Source organism: Lissotriton helveticus, chromosome 4_1 (assembly GCF_964261635.1).
Source record: "Lissotriton helveticus chromosome 4_1, aLisHel1.1, whole genome shotgun sequence".
NCBI classification, from domain to species: domain Eukaryota; kingdom Metazoa; phylum Chordata; class Amphibia; order Caudata; family Salamandridae; genus Lissotriton; species Lissotriton helveticus.
In genome coordinates this window covers 719,183,767-719,205,398 of record NC_136063.1, presented here as the reverse complement: position 1 = coordinate 719,205,398, position 21,632 = coordinate 719,183,767, and the positions used below count along the sequence as shown (strand labels likewise).

General features: G+C 42.8%; 1 protein-coding gene across 4 annotated transcripts in view; it reads right to left on the bottom strand.

The window, feature by feature from the left end:
- TRAPPC8 (trafficking protein particle complex subunit 8) overlaps window positions 1–21,632 on the bottom strand; it is a 1,467,367-nt gene that overhangs the window by 1,175,457 nt on the left and 270,278 nt on the right. For all 4 annotated transcript variants that reach the window (XM_078687367.1, XM_078687364.1, XM_078687365.1 and 1 more), the window contains one exon: window positions 201–290. In XM_078687367.1, the coding sequence (XP_078543493.1) occupies window positions 201–290 (90 nt within the window). The remainder of the gene's footprint in view (window positions 1–200; window positions 291–21,632) is intronic.

The following is a 21,632-nucleotide window of genomic DNA, read 5'->3' as shown; positions in this document are numbered from 1 at the left end:
AAGCACAATTCTCATCTTCAGCCCTGACATAGAATTCTATATAATATGATATTTGCCAACAGATTAATGAGGCGCCAGACACCTAAATACACAGTATTTTAACAGAAACAAAAAAAGAATTCTTCAAATCAAGTCAGGCAAAAATATATGGGCATCATTAGGATATGTTTACATAATTCATGTCATTGTTCAAAGGATACATGCTAAAAAGTGGTTTAAAAATTCATGATCTGATGCAGGCATGGACTGGAGGAAGTTTTCTCTGTAGGACTCAAACCATGGAGTAGTGGCTAAAACATGAGAAATGTAAATACTATTACAATATTACAATAACATCAAAATACACATTAAACATTGACATTATTGGGCATGTAATCAAAATATATAATCTTACAATTTCAAATTTGATTTTCATGCACTTTACCAACAACACTTCATTTACTATTTCTCCAATACAAACTGTTGCAGCACTTATTTTGTGTGTACTGGATTTTCTTGTAATCATATTGATAAAGCATGCATGTGCACCACAACCACTGTATGACTGCACCAGAAAACAGAATTTAAAAAGGGAGAAGATTAAACATCAACTACAAATTAGAGTAAAATACTGATTATACTACAAGAATAAAATATTAACAGAATATTTAATTAAGACTGCAACAGTTACAGCTCTGAAAAACTAGAAGTGTAGTTAACACTAATTTCCATTCCCTAATTTATAACAGATTTGACAGTCTCTATTCATTATTTGTATTCATGAACAGAAACCACTAATGTAAAGAAATCACCTGTGTTACTGTCACCGACCATGGCACATAGCTAGGGATTCAAGTCTCCTACTACAACCACCACAAGCTTACTCTAGTTTTAGCCAATGAAGTACTAGCTATTATACTTGGTTACCTTGAGGATGTGTCTCTTAAAGCCTAGCACAGAACTCCCTGGAGGCAGAAGACACCTAGTGTTCCGGCCATCAAAGAAACTCTGCATAGTCCAGATGAGCCTCTAATTCAAGAATGACATACCTGGTACTGTTCTGTCAAATACCACCCCTGCCCCCTCACACGGCACCCACCCAGATAATGAGGCTATTCAAGGCAGAACACCCAATCTAATATACAAGCTGTGTGTGTTTAAAAAAAAATAAAAAAAAGGGAATAGGTCTCATTTAGTGGAGTAAATAATCAAAATGACCATCAGGGCTTTGCTAACCACTACTCAGAAACCAAAGACCATCAGGGTTCATTAAACAGTGAGATTTTAGCCGACAGAGCAAGACTATCCCAAATTGCTAGCTATGAGATAACAGCTGTGCAAATGCAAATTACCACAGAAAACTAGATTGGATTAAGAAAGGTGGTATCAAAGGAGACAAAAATAAATCGAAAGTCTTCATGTATGTATATGGTATTTCTGTACTGCTAACCTAGCCAAAGGGCAGCAGAGGCCTGTACATGGTGGATGCAGTTATCCGGGGAGCAATGCTCCGGTTTCAAACTTTTCTGTTTACAGTTTGAGCAATGCTGCCTTTTTTTTTTAAATTCTAGTCATCGCACAGAACAGTATAATTTGAGATTAGTTTTGCTCCTTTTTAGGTCTCGCCTGACCCAGCGCAAGCGCTGGTCTGGCGAGACATTTAGTGAGGGCTCAAAAAATACTACCATGGCCAGCCTGGCAAGCCTAGAGCTACAGTGCATGTGCACGGGTGCACGCTTAGGAGCCGAGGCGCCAAATGGCAAACCTTGTCATACTCATTAAACGCCCGAGATCACTTTCGCCCGCGATCACTTTAGCAGCACCCCTTTGATGTTCTCGTTCAAAGAACATCAAACATCAAAGAACATGTTGTTGTGTTAATGCTTTGCTGCACCCGTTTGACTTACAATGTGCTTTCTCTTTCCACAAACTCGATGTTTGTGTTCCTTTATTTTGAAATGCTTTTAGTATTACTGTCACACACACAACCATACACACAACCACACACACACAACCACACACACACAACCACACACACACACACAACCACAACCACCCACAACCACACCCGCACCAACACACACACACACAACCACACACACACAACCACACCAAGCATTGGCATAGGCAATAGGTCTCGCATTTGGGACCTTATAAGTGTTTAGCCACGCAACAGTTGATTTGGTTGCACCAAGGATATTGTGCTGCATAACTAAATACTTAGAAGGTCCCAAAAGCAAGACCTAGTGGCTATGCCAATGCTCGTTATACTTTAGTAATGTTACTGTCAAAGGGTGAATCCTTGTTCTGCGATTAGTTTCAAACCTCTCTGCTAACAGTTTGAGCACTGTTGCCTTTTGTGGCGCCGCGGCCAGGGCGACTGACGCTGGAATCTGGGGATCACGGTTCGATCCCCGGCTCCGGCGGCAGGTTAGCCCAGCACCATGTGACTCTGGGCAATAGCTTGCTTAATCTTCCCGACGGCCCCCAGCGCCTAGAGACCCTTACGGGTGATTGTGCGCTTTACAAATGTGGATTAATTATTTATTTATTATTTATTTTTATTGCAACGAACAGTATCACGTGAGATTAGCTTTGTTCCTTTTTACACTTTAGTAATATTACGGTCAAAAGGTAAATCCTTGCTCTGCGTTTTGTTTTTTGTTTGAGACAGTGCAGTTACCTGTCCCTTCTTCCCCCTTCTCATAGGACCTGTGTGATTAACTCCATTGTAGGTGCCCCAGACTCCATTTGTGGATTTTTTCCTAGCCATAGCCAATTGAGTGGAAGCAAGTTTAGTTTTGCAAGAGACTCCAACCTTTAATTCTACAATTCATGTCAATATGCAGCAATTACAGTGCTCCCTTTTTGGGGATTTTTAGGCTGGACCATGTGGCTAAGCTGAATTTGAAGGCTTGTGTTCTCCCCATTATGGTCACTGTTACGACCATATATGAAAGTGGAGATTGTTCACCCATCCGAGTGGAGCCTTTGGGCCCTTCTGCTTCATGGAATTATGCAGGTCTATTTTCTCAGTTGGATGATTTCAGCAACCAGGTATGGACAGCTTGGATTTATTATCTGTTTTTAACCAGCTATAGGATTTTTTAATTGACACAATACTTTTCTATACTCTAAGAGATAACTCCTGATTTCTCTATAGGTCGCTCCTTCACCTTCCCAGTTGTCGGGTCAAAACATCGACGCTCTTTCATTAAGCCTGGAACGTTTGGATAACTTTGCAGAGTGTCAATAGTAACTTAACAACTGGACCACTTCTAGATGCAACATTTGTTATATACAAATTGTATACCGGACAGGATTCCATGTACAATAATATGATTTTTTTAAAGTTCTAACGGACCCCCTCTGTTTTTCTTATCCTTTTTCTATTCCTTATCCACACAAGCACATTCTCTGAACACTCACCTTTATCACTTTAGCCATTTGTGGAGCTAAGAGTTTGATACAATGTGTAAATAAGAATGTTGTTTGTGACTTACTTATAATTGATTTAACTAAACTTTCATAAATGCAATTATGTGTATGTGTCTTAATCTTCTGTTTTTGAAATCTTTGAGAGGAGCACATCGGGAAGCCTTTATCTGGTCTTGGGCTTTGTTCTTTGAAATATGCAGTTTAAGAGGATCTCTACTGCTCTGAAGCAGAAGGTTATAATTACAAAAAATATGTATCTGAGGTAGCCTAATTTTGACAGTTACTCAGGTGAAAGCAAAATTAGACGGAACAGTTCTCAGTGTACGTCCCCGTTAGAGGATTCCAAGAATTCCAGACCTCAGAAAGGGAACACAGCACTATGGAGGCCTTCAGTGCAAAGATGTGGGTTTGGGCTAATATGGAATCTTTTTGATGGGAACCGGTACACCAACAGAACCATGTGTTTTTTGGACTCAATCCACCCCTTACTTCTATCTACAGGCCACTGCTTACTAAAAGCGCAGACACATTTCAACCTCGGTTTCACACACAATCATAAATGTGTATAACACAGTGGCAATCGCCACTGTGTAGCTATAGTTAGGTCAGAGTTTTCATAGGAAAAGGGTTTGTGAATAAGTGTAGTGTTTGACGAATCCACAAAAACTTTCCAAGAAAAAAATGTTTTTCAACTATCTAATCTCCTTGCTGGAAAGGTTTATGATGAACCATCACAGGGGCAAGAAAAGGGTGTGCGCCACAAAATGTTGATTACCCATGCTAACTGCCGTAGTGACCATCTGTCACAGGTACAGGAAAAACTGGCTCAACTGAATTACTCCACATTTTCATAAAGTTATACATGTGATCAGAAAGTGTGCTTGTCATTAGTTGCTGTAAATCCATATGTATTTAAGAGGATTCTTGGGGTAGTTATGACTGTGTTACAAAATATGTTTATCTGGTTAGTTGCTTCCGATATTTTTTTCTTCTTTTTTTTTTCTTTTTGGTACCGCAGGACCGATCAATCTGACCGGCCGGCTGCAAATATTGCTGCCTCCATTACAGGGCTCTCAGTCTCTGTATCAGTGTCCTGAATATATATATATTTTTTTAACTTAGAATAAGGGGGTACGGTAGGGAGCCCATGATCCCCTGGCACTTGTGTGTGAGTAAAACGGGGGTGGGGGAGCAAAAGGACCACTACCCGAAAGGGGACAAAAATGTAAGAAAATTAATTAATGCTGTGAGTACTGCAGAAGTCCCACAGAACCCAGCGAGACCTTCCTACGAGTTACTGCAGTAATCTTACGGGAGCCACCTCTCAAGCTTCACCAGGGGAAGTTTGCACTGTACCGAGGTACCATGGGGGAGAAGCTTGAGAGTCAGTACCACCGGATTACTGGAGTATCAGTGAGAAAATGTAAAAAAAAAAGAAAAAAAAAAAGAAATTGCAAATGAAATGTGGGTTCGAGATTTGTGGGGGTGTTTAGAGAGGGTCAGACACCTGTTGTGTTGTTGGGTGGTGCATGCGGCCAACAGCACTGCACAGACAGCCAAAGGCCGTGAGCCTCAAGTGTGGTCTGTCATCTGGGGGTTGGGCACAGATACTGGCCAGAGGGGAGTTCCTGCAGCCCACCACCCGCTGCGTACAGCCTTTGGATGTGCGCAGAGAGGGGCTGGCACCATCCACCAGGTTGGTCCGAGGCAATAGCAATTCACTAAAAATACCAAAGGTTGAAGTGACGATAAAATTAGGTGTTGAAATGTCAAAACAACTAATGCTTAAAATCCCCCAGAAAACTCAGAAATTCACCAGCTATGCTTTACTGACCTAAATATAACTTGTGCCCCCACAGTGCACTGCTCATGACCTAATGTATTACTCCCTCGTGATATGCTGAATGACGTCATTGATAACATTAATATAAACATCTCAAATAACATAATTGACAAGATCACGAATGACATCAAACAGTGATTCTGACCACTTCCTATAAAGGTTAATGGAATTGAAGTAATTCACCACAGTTTAGCTATGACCAATTTCCTATCACCAATCACGTGTAATAGATATAACCTTTGAGCACATGCTGCACACACAGCAAATCCACATTTGGTGACTTATCTTTTTTACCTGTATTCATCCAGCTAAGTAACAAAATGTCTCTAGGGATTAATGTGGTCACTGCCTTTTTTATATTCTTGAACGTCGTGCAAAAATGAATTTGTATTCTGTTCACTTTAACAGGATGACCATCCTAGAGGCTTCACGTGGCCTGCAATTTTAATTCAAGAGCTTGATAGGTACACATCTGCTACTGAAAAGACACTTTCTATCAAGCCCTTTGAACGGCCCTCCTAGGTTGGTAAAAATGGACCACACACATTCTAAATGTTGGTACAATGGCCTATAACTTTAGAGTCATGTTTACAGCCCCAGCGTAAGATAAGCCATCTCAAAATGACAACCCTTTTTCTGTTTCTGACCTCCTGTTTTTGACTCTGTGCTACATTTTGTTTTTGCTGGTTTTAGGACCAGTGCTAAAGGGTAAGTTCTCCTTGTGTAAATTGTAGTGGTGATTGGTTTATCCACGATTGGCATATCTGATTTACTATTAAGTCCCAAGTAAAGTGCACCAGGTATGCCCAGGGCCTGTAAATCAAATGCTACTAGTGGGCCTGCTGTACTGATTGTTCCAACCTTACAGTTACTTCATGTACGTCACCGCTAAGGTAGACCTAAGCGAGCCCCAGGGGCAGAATGTAGTGTATTTAAAAGGTAGGACATGTACTGGTGTGTTTTACATGTCCAAATAGTGAAATACTGCGAATTTTGTTTTCAAATATTGCAAGGACTATCTCTCCCGTAGGATAACATGGGAATTGCCTTGAAATATCTTTGAAGTGTAATTTCCCATTGGGAGATGATAGATTTGGTGTTTGGGGTCTCTGAACTCAGAATTTAAAAGTACATCTTTTGGTGAAGTTGGTTTTTAAATTGCGTGTTTGAAAACACTTTCAGAAAATAGGCATTTTCTTGCTTAACCATTCTGTGCCTCTGCCGGTCTGTAGATTCCACATGGATTAGGATGACAGTTGGGCTCTTGTCCATATACTCCAGACAGTCACACAAAGGGAGTTTAGGTGTGCCTTGAATATCCTGATAGGCCATCATCAAGCTGATGGGTTTCCCTGAGCTACAGTGGTGGGAGGAGCAGTCACCGACACCTGAATAGGGGTGTTTCTGTCTTCACACAAAGCTGTCTCAAACATCCTGTAGTAGTGTGTCTGGAGCCGGGTCAGGGAAAGGCAGGGTCTTATGCACTACAAAGACTTTCCTTTGATGTTTGCCTACTTCAAGGGAAGAAAGGGGTATATGAATTGGACCTATTATACTCAAATCAGAACACTTTTTGACTAAAAGACATTCTGTCCGGAAGAAGAGCTGGATGCTGTAGGAGGAACTGACACTATGCCTGTTGCTTTGTTGTGCTGGCCTTCTGCTTGCTGCTTCTGTCCTGGAAGTGAAGGAACTGGACTTTGCTTTCTCTATCCTGCTTCCAAGGTTCCCCAAGTGCGTGTATGCTTGCCTCTTGTTAAGAAGTCTCAGGGCCATCAAAGACTTCACCTACCATTGTCTGGGCTCTTCTGCTGAGAGTCCACACTTGCCAAGTCGAGCCAAATCCAGTTCCGGGGCCCTCGAAAGTAGAATCTGGTGAACTGAAGGAGAAAATTGATGCACTGACCCCAGCATTTTTCTCCTGCATGGCTGCAAACTTCGACACACAGCCACAGTCAGCACCAGAGCGTGGCTGACAGCACCAGAGAGCGTGGCTGCCAGAACCAGAGAGCGTGGCTGCCAGAACCAGAGAGCGTGGCTGCCAGAACCAGAGAGCGTGGCTGCCAGAACCAGAGAGCGTGGCTGCCAGAACCAGAGAGCGTGGCTGCCAGAACCAGAGAGCGTGGTTTCCAATCGGTGCATCAACACACTGCTTTCACCACAGGCCCAAGCTTTCAGTCGTAGCATGTCAGAACAAAAGCCACAGCATGAGTTTCTAGCACCACATCACCAAAGCCTGTGAAGCACCGCTCCAACTCTGACGCAGCGCCTGCTTAGCAGCTGTGGAATAGACACATTGTCCCTACTCACCAATTTCTTCATTGATGTTGCCCAGCAGCAAGTAACCGAGGTCGCATGTCCGGAGATTGACACATGACCTCCCCTTCCAGTAAGGAACAGACACATCACCTCCCCTGACAGTAAGGGACAGACACATCACCTCCCCTGACAGTAAGGGACAGACACATCACCTCCCCTGACAGTAAGGGACAGACACATCACCTCCCCTGACAGTAAGGGACAGACACATCACCTCCCCTGACAGTAAGGGACAGACACATCACCTCCCCTGACTGTAAGAAACCGACGCATCACCTCCACTGATAGTAAGGAACCGACACATCACCTCCACTGACAGTAAGGAACCGACGCATCACCTCCACCGACAGTAAGGAACCAACACATCACCTCCCCTGACAGTAAGGAACCGACACATCACCTTCCCTGATAGTAAGGAACCAACACATCACCTCCCTTGGGAGCAAGTAACAGACACATCGCTTTACTTGCTTTTCCGGCGCTTCACCACCCATGTGCCTCGCATCGTCTTTGAGTTTCGACACAACCAAGGTACTTTGATCTAAAAGAAATGCATCCATTGATTTCTATAGATTTAACTTATTTAACCTTTGAAAAGTGATTTCTTTACTTGTGTATGTTGGATTTTTGTCCTTTTGGTCTGTGTGAGTATATGTAAAAATTCTTTACACATGGACTCTGAGAAAAGCTTGACTGCTCGTGCCAAACTACCAAGGGGGGGGTGAGCAGCGGTTATCGTAGCTATGTGACTCCCTTACCAGGACCAGAGTGAGGGTCCCTACTTGGACACGGTGCAAACAACTGCCAACTAGATACCACATTTTTAACACACATCTTATAATCATCCTGGTTATATAGACTGTCTATAGCAATGTATGACAAACCCAGGTATGTGCCCAAATATACACTTGCTCACAGATTTCAAGCTTAGGCATTAAAAAGATTCTACTTTCAAACACTACTATGCATCACACATCATGTGTGCTGAGCCTGCACCTTGTTTAATATGGAGTACTAATTGCACCCTAAGCTTTAGGGATTTGCAAATGCTCCTCCATCGACTTTTGAACATGCACAACTAAACTGGCCTCAGGGACTTATGCTATTTCCATGATATAAAACCACATGTGTTCACACAGTAACTCTAACTCTATGCTGTTTAGGACTATGGCATACAAAAAAGTGATGGATGAAATGCTTGAATTAATCTCAGTCACTGGTAATCACTTGGGAAGCATCCCAGTCCATTGTTATTTGCACACCATGCCATCTCAGTTTGGACCCAGCCATACGCAAATCAGCCTTTACCATGTTCAAATGTCCAACACGAACTGCCAGACCATGTCCTCCCTGAATGGCAACAAAAGCAACCCAGGATCGGTTTCGCCCTTGATAGGGCTTATTAGCCAGGTACGGCTTGGTTCCAGAGGCACAGTGTGCATTAGACCTACATTGGGCATACCTGTCCCATTTAGGTCAGCACACTAAAGTACACATAAAAGTGATGGATGGAATGCTTGCATTAATCTCAGCCACTGGAAATTACTCGGGCAACATCCAAGTGCCTCGTTATTTTACAGTCTATGCAGCCTCAGTTTGGAACCAGCCATATGCAAATCAGTCTTCGCCCTGTTCCAATGGGAAACAGTCAATCATTAACTGCCGGGTCCTCCCAAAAGGAGGGGGCAAGTTGTGGAAAATAACTATTGTCTGGGATGCAGCCTCAAGTGATTTCCAGTGGTGAGATTAAGTCAAGCATTTATTCCACCACTTTTTTTTAATACTTTACTGTGTGCCATAAATGGGACAGGTACGCCCAGATGTGGATCATGTGCAAACGTTGGGCGTGTTTCACAAAGGGTCTCCGCACTCGGGGCAGAGGTCCCACACTCATGGCAGGACCTCTGCAATGTGTAACTGCAGTGTGGAGGTCCTGCGAGGTCCTGCCACGACTGCGGGCCTCTGATGCAAGTGCAGAGGCCCTTTGTGAATCGTACCCTGTGTCACTGGAACCAAGCCTTACTTGGCGAATGAGCCCTAACTAGGACAAAACCAATCCTGTGTTGCTTGTATTCAGGTTCAGGGAGGAGCTGGCCTAGCAGGTCAAGCTGGACTGTTTTTGTTGGAGCTGGATCAAGACTGATTTGCATATGGTTGGGTCCAAACTGACATGCCATGGTTTGCAAAATAACTATGGACTGTGATGCAGGCGCAAGTGCTTACCGGTGGCTGAGAATAATTCAAAGCACTTTGATATAGGACTACGGTGTCATCAGGATGTCAGCAATGTCCTTTAGTATGTCATGAGTGCATGGCAGTGGTGAAAAGTTAGAGTTCACTAAATAAACATACGTTTGAGTTACTGCAATACCTAACTATAAAGTCACTTTAAAGCTTTTGTTTTTATCAGTGAACTTCAGCTGTTTGATTTTTTACATTAGCTGAAATTGTATTATCATACCCAACTACAGTGCCATTAGCGTTCTTTTTTCAGTGATTATATATATATATATATATATATATATGTTTTTTTTCTATTACATACACACGTAGCATTATAGACAAGCAGAAGCAAAATAATATTGGAATTATTCGTTGATCAATAGCTTTGGGGTTAGCATGTCAGATTAAACAAATAAATACACCTACTAGGAGCGAGGCACAGACTGCACAGACAAAAAATAAATATACTTACCTTCAGAAAGAATACTTCTGGCGGAAACAAAATATTCCTGTAGACTTCTAACATTAATATTATCCCTTCCAGGTTTCGGGCTGGTCCAGAAACCCATTTCAGAGCAATAATATCCAGGACCACTAGGTGGAACAAAACATCTCCAGTCTGACGATACCAGAGTATATTAGGCACCAACCAGCACTTTAGCGTCACTTTCTCAACTTTTTTGTCACCCCATAATGGTGTGTAGATTGGAACTGAGACATCAACAACAGTGACAAATAGAGTGGCAGTAGTGCTTGACAAAAGTATGCAACGATGGACATGTAGCCTCCTGGCAGATGTCAGAAACTGGGATGCATCTGCAGAGAGCCATTGAGGCAGTGGTGGCTCTCGTGGAATGGGCCTAATTGCTCTCCTGAAAGGCCCTTTTTTGTCAAAGGTTCAGCAGATCTCGCTACAAAGGAGGACCCAGTGGAAAATAAATGGGCAGAGCCATTCCCTCCTTTACAGCAGCATAGCCCACAAAGAGCAGGTTATCCACTTTGTCCTAATGAGAGCAGTCAATGTTGTAAGACCATGCACTTCTGAGGTCTAGTCTACGGGGTTCCTCTGCCTTCACAGTTAGATGTGGAGAAAGCAAGAAGAATGGATGTGTAATACACCAGCCCACACAAAATGCACAAACAACCATGAGTAAGAAGAACAGACAGGTGCGAAGAACTAACTCATCTGGGTAGAAAACTGTGAAAAGTAGACAAACTGGCAGGGCCTAAAGTTCTCCGGTCCTGCAGACTGAGGTTATTGCCACTAACAAAATAGGATTTTAGATGACAAATCGAACTAGGCAACTGTTCATCAGCTAGAATTGTGATGCCTTCAAAAAAATTAAAAAGGTGTGGGAGGAAAAAAATAAAAACAAAGCTTTTAGAAAATGCCATGGAAAGCGATCTACAACAGAAAGAATTGATCAGGCAGACACATAAAAGCAGACAGGGGATGTCATATAGCCCGTATCTGTAGTTCCTACCAGTCCCTGCTGTGTAAGGGACAATACAAATCTCAAGACATCACGAAAATGAGATGCTGAAAGACTGGTTTGCTCTGCATAGGACACGAAGTGGCAGCAGACTGCTAAATGCTAAGAGATTGGCATTCCAGCTTCTCCGTGCCCAATTTGGGGCAACCAGAATCAGCTGTGCTCATTAATTCCACAACTTCGTCAGTACTTTTGAGAAAAGCTGAATCAGTGGGAACGCATCGGACAGGCCCTGAGATCAGCGGAACCTGAAGGCATCTCTAAGGGAACCATTCAAAAAGGATGTGTGGAACAAAACACAGGAAGCTTCCTGTACTGGGTGAAGAGGTACACGAATGTTGAGGGAGCATGCAAGTTGAGCTGCTGCTGGGAATATTCTCCAACACTAGATCCACTTCATCAGGTGAAACTCCTTCCAATTTAGGGTCCGCCACTCCGTACCACAAAGTTTGTTGACCTAATGGACATTGTTGGTATTTTCTGTAATGATCTGAATGTTGCTCTGAGATGAAAAAAAAGATACAACTTCATAACAAGATGACCCTCCTTCAGATCAAGCATATTTACATGCAGGTGCTGTTCTGATGACAACTAATGATCGCATGCTGTTAGGTTACCTAAAAGAGCATCCCAGCATAACTGGAAGGCATTGAGAACCATGGTGGCCTCAATAAGAGGAGCTCCAAAATGACAACGAAGCAGAAGATTGGAGAGGTCCATCCACCAGCGGAGTTCTAGACGAACATAGTGGAAGATCAGCACCTGAGCCGTGAAACTTTCCTGGTGCTGGAGCCACTATGACCTCAGACACCAGTGAAGGGTCATCACCTGCCATCTAGCTTGTGGCACCAACAGGATGCACAAGGCCAGAAGGCCAAGCACACACAAGACTGCAGATGTAGGATCAGAGATTGAGTTCAACATTTTTGAATCGTCTACATAATATCTGCTATTCGAGGAACGGGATGAAAGGCATGTTGTATTGTAGTGTAGTTCCTATTATCCCAATAGGCTCTGCGCATTGGAATAATATCTTCAATAGTATAGACGTAGGACAGAGGTTAACTAGGTCTTCTACTGACGATATTAGACTAAGTTTTGTGTGCCAGCTAGCTCAGAGTTCACTAGAAACTTTCTCGAATAGGCGAGGAGGAGTTTAACCTCCCTGGATAGACAAGAAGGGATTTAGTTTCTGACAACCATAGAACATGACAACTTTGCTCTCCCTGATCAAGAGTACATCTCCAGAGTCGTGTGAAAACAAAAGACAACTATTTTACTCAGTCAGTACGTGCATACTTAGTTCCACCAGTTTGTAGAGAAAGAAGAGATGGGCGTGTTCAATAAAAGGTGTTATTTATTGATCAGTCTCTTTTTCTCATACAAGAGAAATGAATCGCTACAGTTGCAATACTTAAGGTTAAGTAAAGTGCATACAGTAAAAGCAGGATTATAAAATAATACTGTAAAAGCATTGATATGGTTTCTTAGCCATATGATACTTTAAAATGGATAAAAGATATACATACATATATACATTGACTAATCGTACTCAACTGGTGCTTCTAACTACGCCTACCCCGGTGTACCTGACCTAAGCCTAATACGTGGGAGGGAGTAAGTAAGTAGCAGTTTAAGTAAGTTAAGTTTGTTTGGCCAAGAATCTGACTCAAGAATTCTCTGTAAGGGGTTAGTCAGTTCAGTACCTGGGATTTAGAAGGCAGGAGGGCTGGTATCTCTCTCTCAGGACTCGATATCCCAGTCACCCGCGAAGGTGGGCTGGAAACGCTGGAAGCTGGATTTCTCGGCAGGAGAAAAGGCAGCGTCTCTCTCAGCGCGTCAAAAAGGGAGGGGCAGCGTCCGTGGGCTTCCTGCATCAGCTGGGCTCTCCGGCAAGTAGTCACTGCTCCAAGCTCATCACCACCGTGTCTTTGCTTAGGGCAGCGTTGGTATATTTATACCTGAAAGGTGCCGTGTTTGACGTAAGGATGGACATAATACGTCAGTAAGGATGTCATAAGAACTGGTCGTTCTTGCATTCTTTACAGGAGTTCTCGAACGAAATCAAACAATAGCTACGGGGGATTTCCCAGGTCTGCTGGAGGTTTGGTTTGTTTTGAGAACTCGGTGTGCTTTCTAGGGGGCTGGAGGAATAGGGCTTGCTTAATGTGACAGCATGCGCTATGCCTTAATCTGAAAACGGGATTCTGTGCCGTTGTATGGATATTAGTGAATTATAACCGGACAAGGGTCAGAAATAGGAGTATCGATACAGGTCCCTAGATAAACATACTACAGTATCCACTATCACCCCAGTGAAGGTCCTCATGCGAGCAGGACAGAAGATGGAAAAACCCAAGTCAAAGAGGAAATACATTGTTCTCTCAAGTGTTACCTGACCAGAACCAAAGCTTTGTTCAAAATAGCAAGGGTTTTTATCTCCAATATGGAGGCATGTGTTGGAGAGCACATCCTGGTGGAAAACGGCAGCCCAGAAAGGAGAGAGAGACAGGAAGGGTTGTGCAAAGCCTGGACTGATTAGCTTGATAAAACAGCAGTCATCTCCCTAGTGATGAAAAATGACACCGCCCTCTGCCACTCAGGCAATAGCAGTGCATAGGGGCCAGACTAACAGAAGCAAAGACTTTTTGTTCCCAACAGCCATTTTTCACCTATGCCATATTAGAAGGCGACATACAGATGGCATTAAGGGGTTTCTTCGAGGAAGACGTTTGGACAACCAGACTTTCCATGGATGGCTGAGAGAGCAAAAATTGGGGATCACTTGTAACAGCTGACATTTGGCGATATGAGGACTGATGGACTCAAAGTTTTTAACCCCAGAAACAAACATGACAGGATCCAGTAGGGCATCACTGAATAGAAGCAATGGCTCCGCCAATAAGGTGGATGGTTGAGAGATATCAGTCAAAACATTAGAATTCGCCTCCGCAGAGGACAAGGTCAATACCAAGGCATCAGCAGGTTTTTGTACTGCAGACGTGAAGGAGAAAACTTCCTCTGTAGCAAGACAAGAGGGATAAAGGAAGCTTCCTTCTGGAATCCAAGTGCTGGACCTCAGAGCGGAAGACGCTGAAAATAGAGCGAGACAGAATAACCTGCTAATTATAGGTCTGCCAGAGAAAATTGAAGGAAATGACATGGTGGCCTACTTGGAAAATTGGATCTGAACAGAGGTGGCAGAGGAAGGCCTGTCACAATACTTTGTTCTGGAGCGGGCACACAGAGTCCCTACTAGAACGCTCCTACCTGGAAGGCCACCGAGGCCAGTAGTAGCCAGACTACTCTTCTATAAAGACAGGGATCATGTGTTGAGCCAAGCCCGAATTAAAAGCAAAGCCCGAATTAAAAGTCAACTCCGAATTGAAAACAGCATTGTTCGAATTTTCCCGGACTTCTCAAAGGAAGTACAAAAGCAAAGAGCATCTTACACCACAGTCAAAAGGAAACTACGACAAATGGGAGTACAATGCTCCATGATATTCCTGGCTAAGCTCAGGATGGTCTCTGCGGGAGAAACCAAATTCTTCAATACCCCACCGGACGTGTGGTACTGGGTTGATGCACAAGCACCACAGGAGAGGCAAAAAGAGAAACATGAGACATGAGACATTAGGACGAGATAACACGCGGTCTGCAGGAGGAGGTGAAGGAAAACCCAGGAGCTTACCCACAGCAGAAGAATTACGACGAGACAGAGAGAATGTTGTAGCAGCAATAGCTTCCCTGAGCAAGCAGGGGATGAAGAGCTTGTCCTCAGTGTCGGGGGAAGACCCGAGAGACTCAGACTCGGACACTAGTACCAGCACAACGGGCGAAACCAGTCAGAATCTCCCTGAAATAACTTCCAGAATGGCGAATGATATTGCCTGAAGGCTTTTAGGACACGCAAGTATACATGGGGGGTGGTGATGGAAGGGAGTCCACAGTACACCGGGAGGATACTAGCACGAGGCGGAAGGGGCCCGACACTTGGAATTAAATGAGAAATGTAGCATGCACTGGGTGGGGGAGGAACCCGGCGGGGGCACGGCTCTCCTCTGTGTGTACACTGGCTTCACCGCTACCAGAGGGCTTAGTTTGGATGGGAGAAAGTGTCTCACTTGTCCTGGGGAATGGGAGTTGGGGTATTAAAACTGTTTTGTAGTTTGTAACGGGGGCGCTGCTGTTAACCAAAGAAGGAAATGAAATATGGCAGCAAAGTCTACAGAATTCTGAGGAAGGCATTGAAGGCCTGCCCCATGAGGAGCAGGGAGGGGGAGTGAAGAGAAACCGCAATGGCGAAAAAGACAGCCTATAACGTGTTATGGTGGAACGTTAGGGACATGCACTCCATGCATAAGGGATACAAAATATTCTCTCAATTAAATAGGAGGGGATCCATATAGCAGGAGACCCATACACTGGCCTCAGAAGGAGATGCGCTCCACCGGAGATGGAAGAGGGTAAGCATATTATACGTCATACACGTCGTTTGCAAGGGGAATACTCATCTGGATAAGAGCGGGGGTCCCCTGTCAGCACATCGGGCACAAGGTAGACCCAGAGGGTCGATACGTGATAGTTTCGGGGAGGCTGGATGGACAAGACATTACGCTAATTAATATATATGGGCCGAATGTAGACCAGAGTAGCTTTTTGGAGCGGATGTCCTGAGTCTTAGCGCCCTTTTGCTGATAATGCCTTCTCTACTGGCTCTAGGGGAAAGGAATGGGAAGCATTTAAGTCTGAAGACGAGGCCTTACTGCGAGCAAGGACAATCACTGAGCACTCTTAAAAGCGTCATAGGCGCGTGAAGTAATTACTCGAGATGTAGTAAATCAAAAAGTCATATTTAATTTGTAGTTCATAAATTCATTCATTTCTTCGTGTTTTGAATTTGGATATATCAGTTCATCATATTACTTCATATGAATCCAATTATATGAAGTTGACCAAAAATCCAACATGTGGCATATTCGAAAAACTCTGTGATGACATTATGCCCAATGCATTTTGTGCGATGCACTTCGTCAGGGGGAATCTAATAAACAGAATATAAGAACATATATATGTAACGCTGAGTCAAGAAGAGCAGGAAAACAACAACTTGATTTATAATATTCACCAAGCATAACCCCCACTGTGTGAGCAATGTGATAAAAAATAATAGAACTCATGTGAAGAAAAAATTAATAGAAAATGTAGCTCGAAACAGGTAACGGTAAAATAAGGGTAGGTGCAAAAAAATATATAAGTGTACGGTAGTCTAAACGTGAAGAAACGACAATATGCTGAAAAAAAGTAAACACACTAATAGAGGATGCGTAAAAATGAGATAGTACATGCGAATGGCAGTCGGAAAATGGGAAAATGCGGATAATAGTTAGGGTGCTCAGGATGATAAATAAGGTACTCAGGAAGCGGAACCCGGTGTACAGCCAACAGTACCCACAGTCATGAGAAATCTACAAGCAAAATCGAATGTAGATAGTGCACGAAGTAACCCAAAATAACGACCTGGCTAGACAGTGCGCGTAAGATTAGGGTAGCCGACATAGTAGCAAGTCATAGCATCAGTTGTGTCAGAGAATATATAAGTATAGACAAGGCAGTTGTACACTTACCAACTACGGAGCGAAGAGTGTCCCGTAAACGGAATGAGTGACCGGTTCCAATGGATGTAAACCCGGAAGACGCTGTACGAGGTGCTCATGCTCTATTACAAATCCCCAGGTGTGGATATAGAAAGAGAACAGCGAAGCGTGTACTTAGTGAACTCGGAAAACGGAGTGACTAAGTATGTGAATAAATGTGTAAAAACAGGGTAAAGAAGTTCAATAAAGTTTAGAAAAACAGAGAAAAAAGGCGCTGGGAAAACCATAATACCATGGGAACTGCCGGACCACAGAAATATGTCCGTCGTTTCCATAAGTGATAATAGTCAGTGTCGGCAACAGATAAGGGCGAATACAAATAAATCCAAATAAATATGTGCGTAAAAATGTCAATGGAAAAGGTGACAATTGTATTCAAGGTAAAGTACATGAAAGAAATCTAAAGGAGGTTGCTCTTAAGGGTAGAGGATGTTCTAAAATCAAGCATCAAAAAATAACAATGTAAACTAGAGGAATAAGGGCCAGCCCCGGAGGACAAACACTAGACAAATCAACATCCATAATAAATCATCAATTAAGTAGAATCCTTGTCAGATAGTAAATGAGACCACAAACAAGCTTACAAATGACAACTAAATTCCAGTCTTTCATTGAGCCCTTTAGGCTGGAGGGCATGTAAACGGTGTATCCAGTATAATTCTCGTTGCAACAGGTATTTGTTGTTATCCCTGTGCGGTACTTTTTCAATGACTTCTAGTATCAGAAAACGGATTTGGCTGCGGATGTGGGAATTTTGAATATAATTAGCTGCAATGCAGGACTTCAAATTCTTTGTGCGAGCATTACTGCGATGTTCTGTGAGTCTTGTTTTAATTTTTCGCTCAGTTTTTCCCACGTATGGTAGGCCACATGGGCACTTCAGTAGGTAAATCTCATTAGTGGTATCACAAGTAGCGTTAACTTGGAGATGAATGGGAGTACCTTGTGAGGGATGGGATACAGTATTTCCTTTGATGATACTACTACAGTGACCGCAATTGTGGCATGGTAAAGTACCTCTAAAAACTTTGCAACTTGAAGAACTGTTTTTGTTTTTTTAAAGAGCTTGGATGTTTTTAGAACGCTGGTATGCAAAAGTGGGAAAGTTGTCAAAAATATGATTGAAATCGGTTTCAGATTATAGTAGAGGCCAATGTTTACGAATCGACTTTGATTCTTAAGGAATGTGTGGAATATTTAGACACAAATACTGAACGAGTCTCTTGTTCCGAAGGTTTGTCTTTGGGTTTGAGTAATTCTTCTCTGGTTTTCATAGCAACTCGGTCTTCTGCCATTTGCGTGAAGTATCTTGGGTAACCACGCTGGTGGAATTTGTCAATGATTTTGGTACTGTTATCAGTGTAAAACTCCATTGAGGAAGTAATTCTTTTTACTCGTAAGAATTGTGAGTAGGGCTACGAGTAAAAATAATTACTTCCTCAATGAGCTTTACACTGATAACAGTACCAAAATCATTGACAAAGATACCTCACGCAAATGGCACACATTCCTTAAGAATCAGTCGATTCGTAAACATTGGCCTCTACTACAATCTGAAACCGATTTCAATCATATTTTTGACAACTTTCCCACTTTTGCATACCAGCGTTCTAAAAACATCCACACTCTTTTTAAAAAAAACTGTTCTTCAAGTTGCAAAGTTTTTAGAGGTACTTTACCATGCCACAATTGCGGTCACTGTAGTAGTATCATCAAAGGAAATACTGTATCCCATCCCTCACAAGGTACTCCCATTCATCTCCAAGTTAACGCTACTTGTGATACCACTAATGTGATTTACCTACTGAAGTGCCCATGTGGCCTACCATACGTGGGAAAAACTGAGCGAAAAATTAAAACAAGACTCACAGAACATCGCAGTAATGTTCGCACAAAGAATTTGAAGTCATGCATTGCAGCTCATTATGTTCAAAATTCCCACAACCGCAGCCAAATCAGTTTTTTGATTCTAGAAGTCATTGAAAAAGTACCGCACAGGGATAACAACAAATACCTGTTGCAACGAGAAATATACTGGATACCACGTTTACATGCCCTCCAGCCTAAAGGGCTCAATGAAAGACTGAAATTTAGTTGTCATTTGTAAGCTTGTTTGTGGTCTCATTTACTATCTGACAATGATTCTACTTAATTGATGATTTATTATGGATGTTGATTTTTCTAGTGTTTGTCCTCCGAGGCTGGCCCTTATTCCTCTAGTTTACATTGTTATTTTTGTGATGCTTGATTTTAGAACATCCTCTACCCTTAAGAGCAACCTCCTTTACATTTCTTTCATGTACTTTACCTTGAATACAATTGTCACCTTTTCCATTGACATTTTTACGCACATATTTATTTGGATTTATTTGTATTCGCCCTTATCTGTTGCCGACACCGACTATTATCACTTATGGAAACGACGGACATATTTCTGTGGTCCGGCAGTTCCCATGGTATTATGTTTTTCCCAGCGCCTTTTTTCTCTGTTTTTCTAAACTTTATTGAACTTCTTTACCCTGTTTTTACACATTTATTCACGTACTTAGTCACTCCGTTTTCCTAGTTCACTATGTACATGCTTCTCTGTTCTCTTTCTATATCCACACCTGGGGGTTTGTAATAGAGCATGCGCACCTCGTACAGCGTCTTCCAGGTTTACATTCATTGGAACCGGTCACTCATCCCGTTTACGGGACACTCTTCGCTCCGTAGTTGGTAAGTGTACAACTGCCTTGTGTATACTTGTATATTCTCTGACACAACCGATGCTATGACTTGCTACTATGTCGGGCTACCCTAATCTTACGCGCACTGTCTAGCCAGGTCGTTATTTTGGGTTACTTCGTGCACTATCTACATTCGATTATGCTTGTAGATTTCTCATGTCTGTGGGTACTATTGGCTGTACACCGGGTTCCGCTTTCTGAGTACCTTATCTATCATCCTGAGCACCCTAACTATTATCCGCATTTTTCCATTTTCCGACTGCCATTCGCATGTACTATCACATTTTTACGCATCCTCTATTAGTGTGTTTACTTTTTTTCAGCATATTGTCGTTTCTCAGCGTTTAGACTACCGTGCACTTATATATTTTTTGCACCTACCCTTTCTTTACCGTTACCTGTTTCGAGCTACATTTTCTATTAATCTTTTCTTCACATGAGTTCTATTATTTTTTATCACATTGCTCACAAAGTGGGGGTTACGCTTGGTGAATATTATAAATCTAGTTGTTGTTTTCCTGCTCTTCTTGACTCAGCGTTACATATATATGTTCTTATATTCTATTTATTAGATTCCCCCTGACGAAGTGCATCGCAGGAAATGCATTGGGGATAATATCATCACGGAGTTTTTTGAATATGCCACATGTTGGATTTTTGGTCAACTTCATATAATTGGATTCATATGATGTAATATGATGAACTGATATATCCAAATTCAAAACACGAAGAAATTAATGAATTTATGAACTACAAATTAAATATGACTTTTTGATTTACTACATCTCGAGTAATTACTTCACGTGCAGTGCTTAATTTGAGCAGGTGCTTTCAGGTGCTCAGCACCGGCACTTCTTTCACAGGGCCGGGGCTACAATTTCTGACCCTGCAGGTGGTGGTCTCAATATTAATTGTTCAAATTCAAAATAAAAATAAAAACATACATTGCATGGTGACTGGCTAGTAAATGTTCATAGATAGGCCAGCATACGCCTGTCCAGGCAGGCATGATTGTGTATCACCCCATTAGTGATGATGTCATCACGCCGATCACAAATCCAAGAAGTCATCGACAAACTATGGCTTGCATTATATTCCCAGAGTCTGCTGCACTCTGCCACTGCCTGAGCCTAAGCCTCCCATTGGATAATTATAACTGGGGCTGGCTCATGACGGAGTTGAGGCAAGGAAGCTGCGAGGACGCATTTGGAACTTGGGAGTGAGGGCTCTTGAGGAAGAATAAACAAAAGTAAGTGTGGACTTTCCATTTGCTGCGTAGCCAGAGTAGCATAACCTGCAGCCCTGCGTTGCTGCTATCCTCAACGTACTCGATGCGGCTGTGGGCCAACACAACTTTTGTAAGACATAGCGTCACCTGTAGAATCTGTGTGCTGCACCGCAGCATCGTAACTGCTGAGCGTGCATGAGTCCAGTAGGCACCACAGCCATACTTACCAGCATTGGCAGCATTACGGCTCGGGACAATGCCTGTGTTGTAGCAGGCAGGGTCACAGCAAGCTGAGCAGTCGATGCTGATGCCGTCAAAATCCCTGGACCTACTAATTACAGGCAGCACTAGCAGTGACATCACCTGCTGTGCTCGAGCAGCCATCTGTTCCGCTATAAACCCAGTCATACCGCACTGATCAATATATGCAAAAAAAGCATTTTTATTTGGTGTACATTTTCTTTTTGCCCTCTGTGTAGGTAAGAAAGTAAAACACCCCACCTTCCACTTCTTTAGGAATGACAACAGGAAAATGCAGAGTTTAAAACTGCAGGGACATGTACAGGCTGACGACAGGGGTTACAGGCAGCAGCAGTGTTATAGATGAGAGAGAGAGGAGAGCAGGAGTAAAGAGAAGAAAGAAACAACAGGAGAGGAGAGAGATAAGACATAGCTAAGCAGAAGAAAAGGAGAGCAAATCAGATACAAAGAGAAAGTAACCAT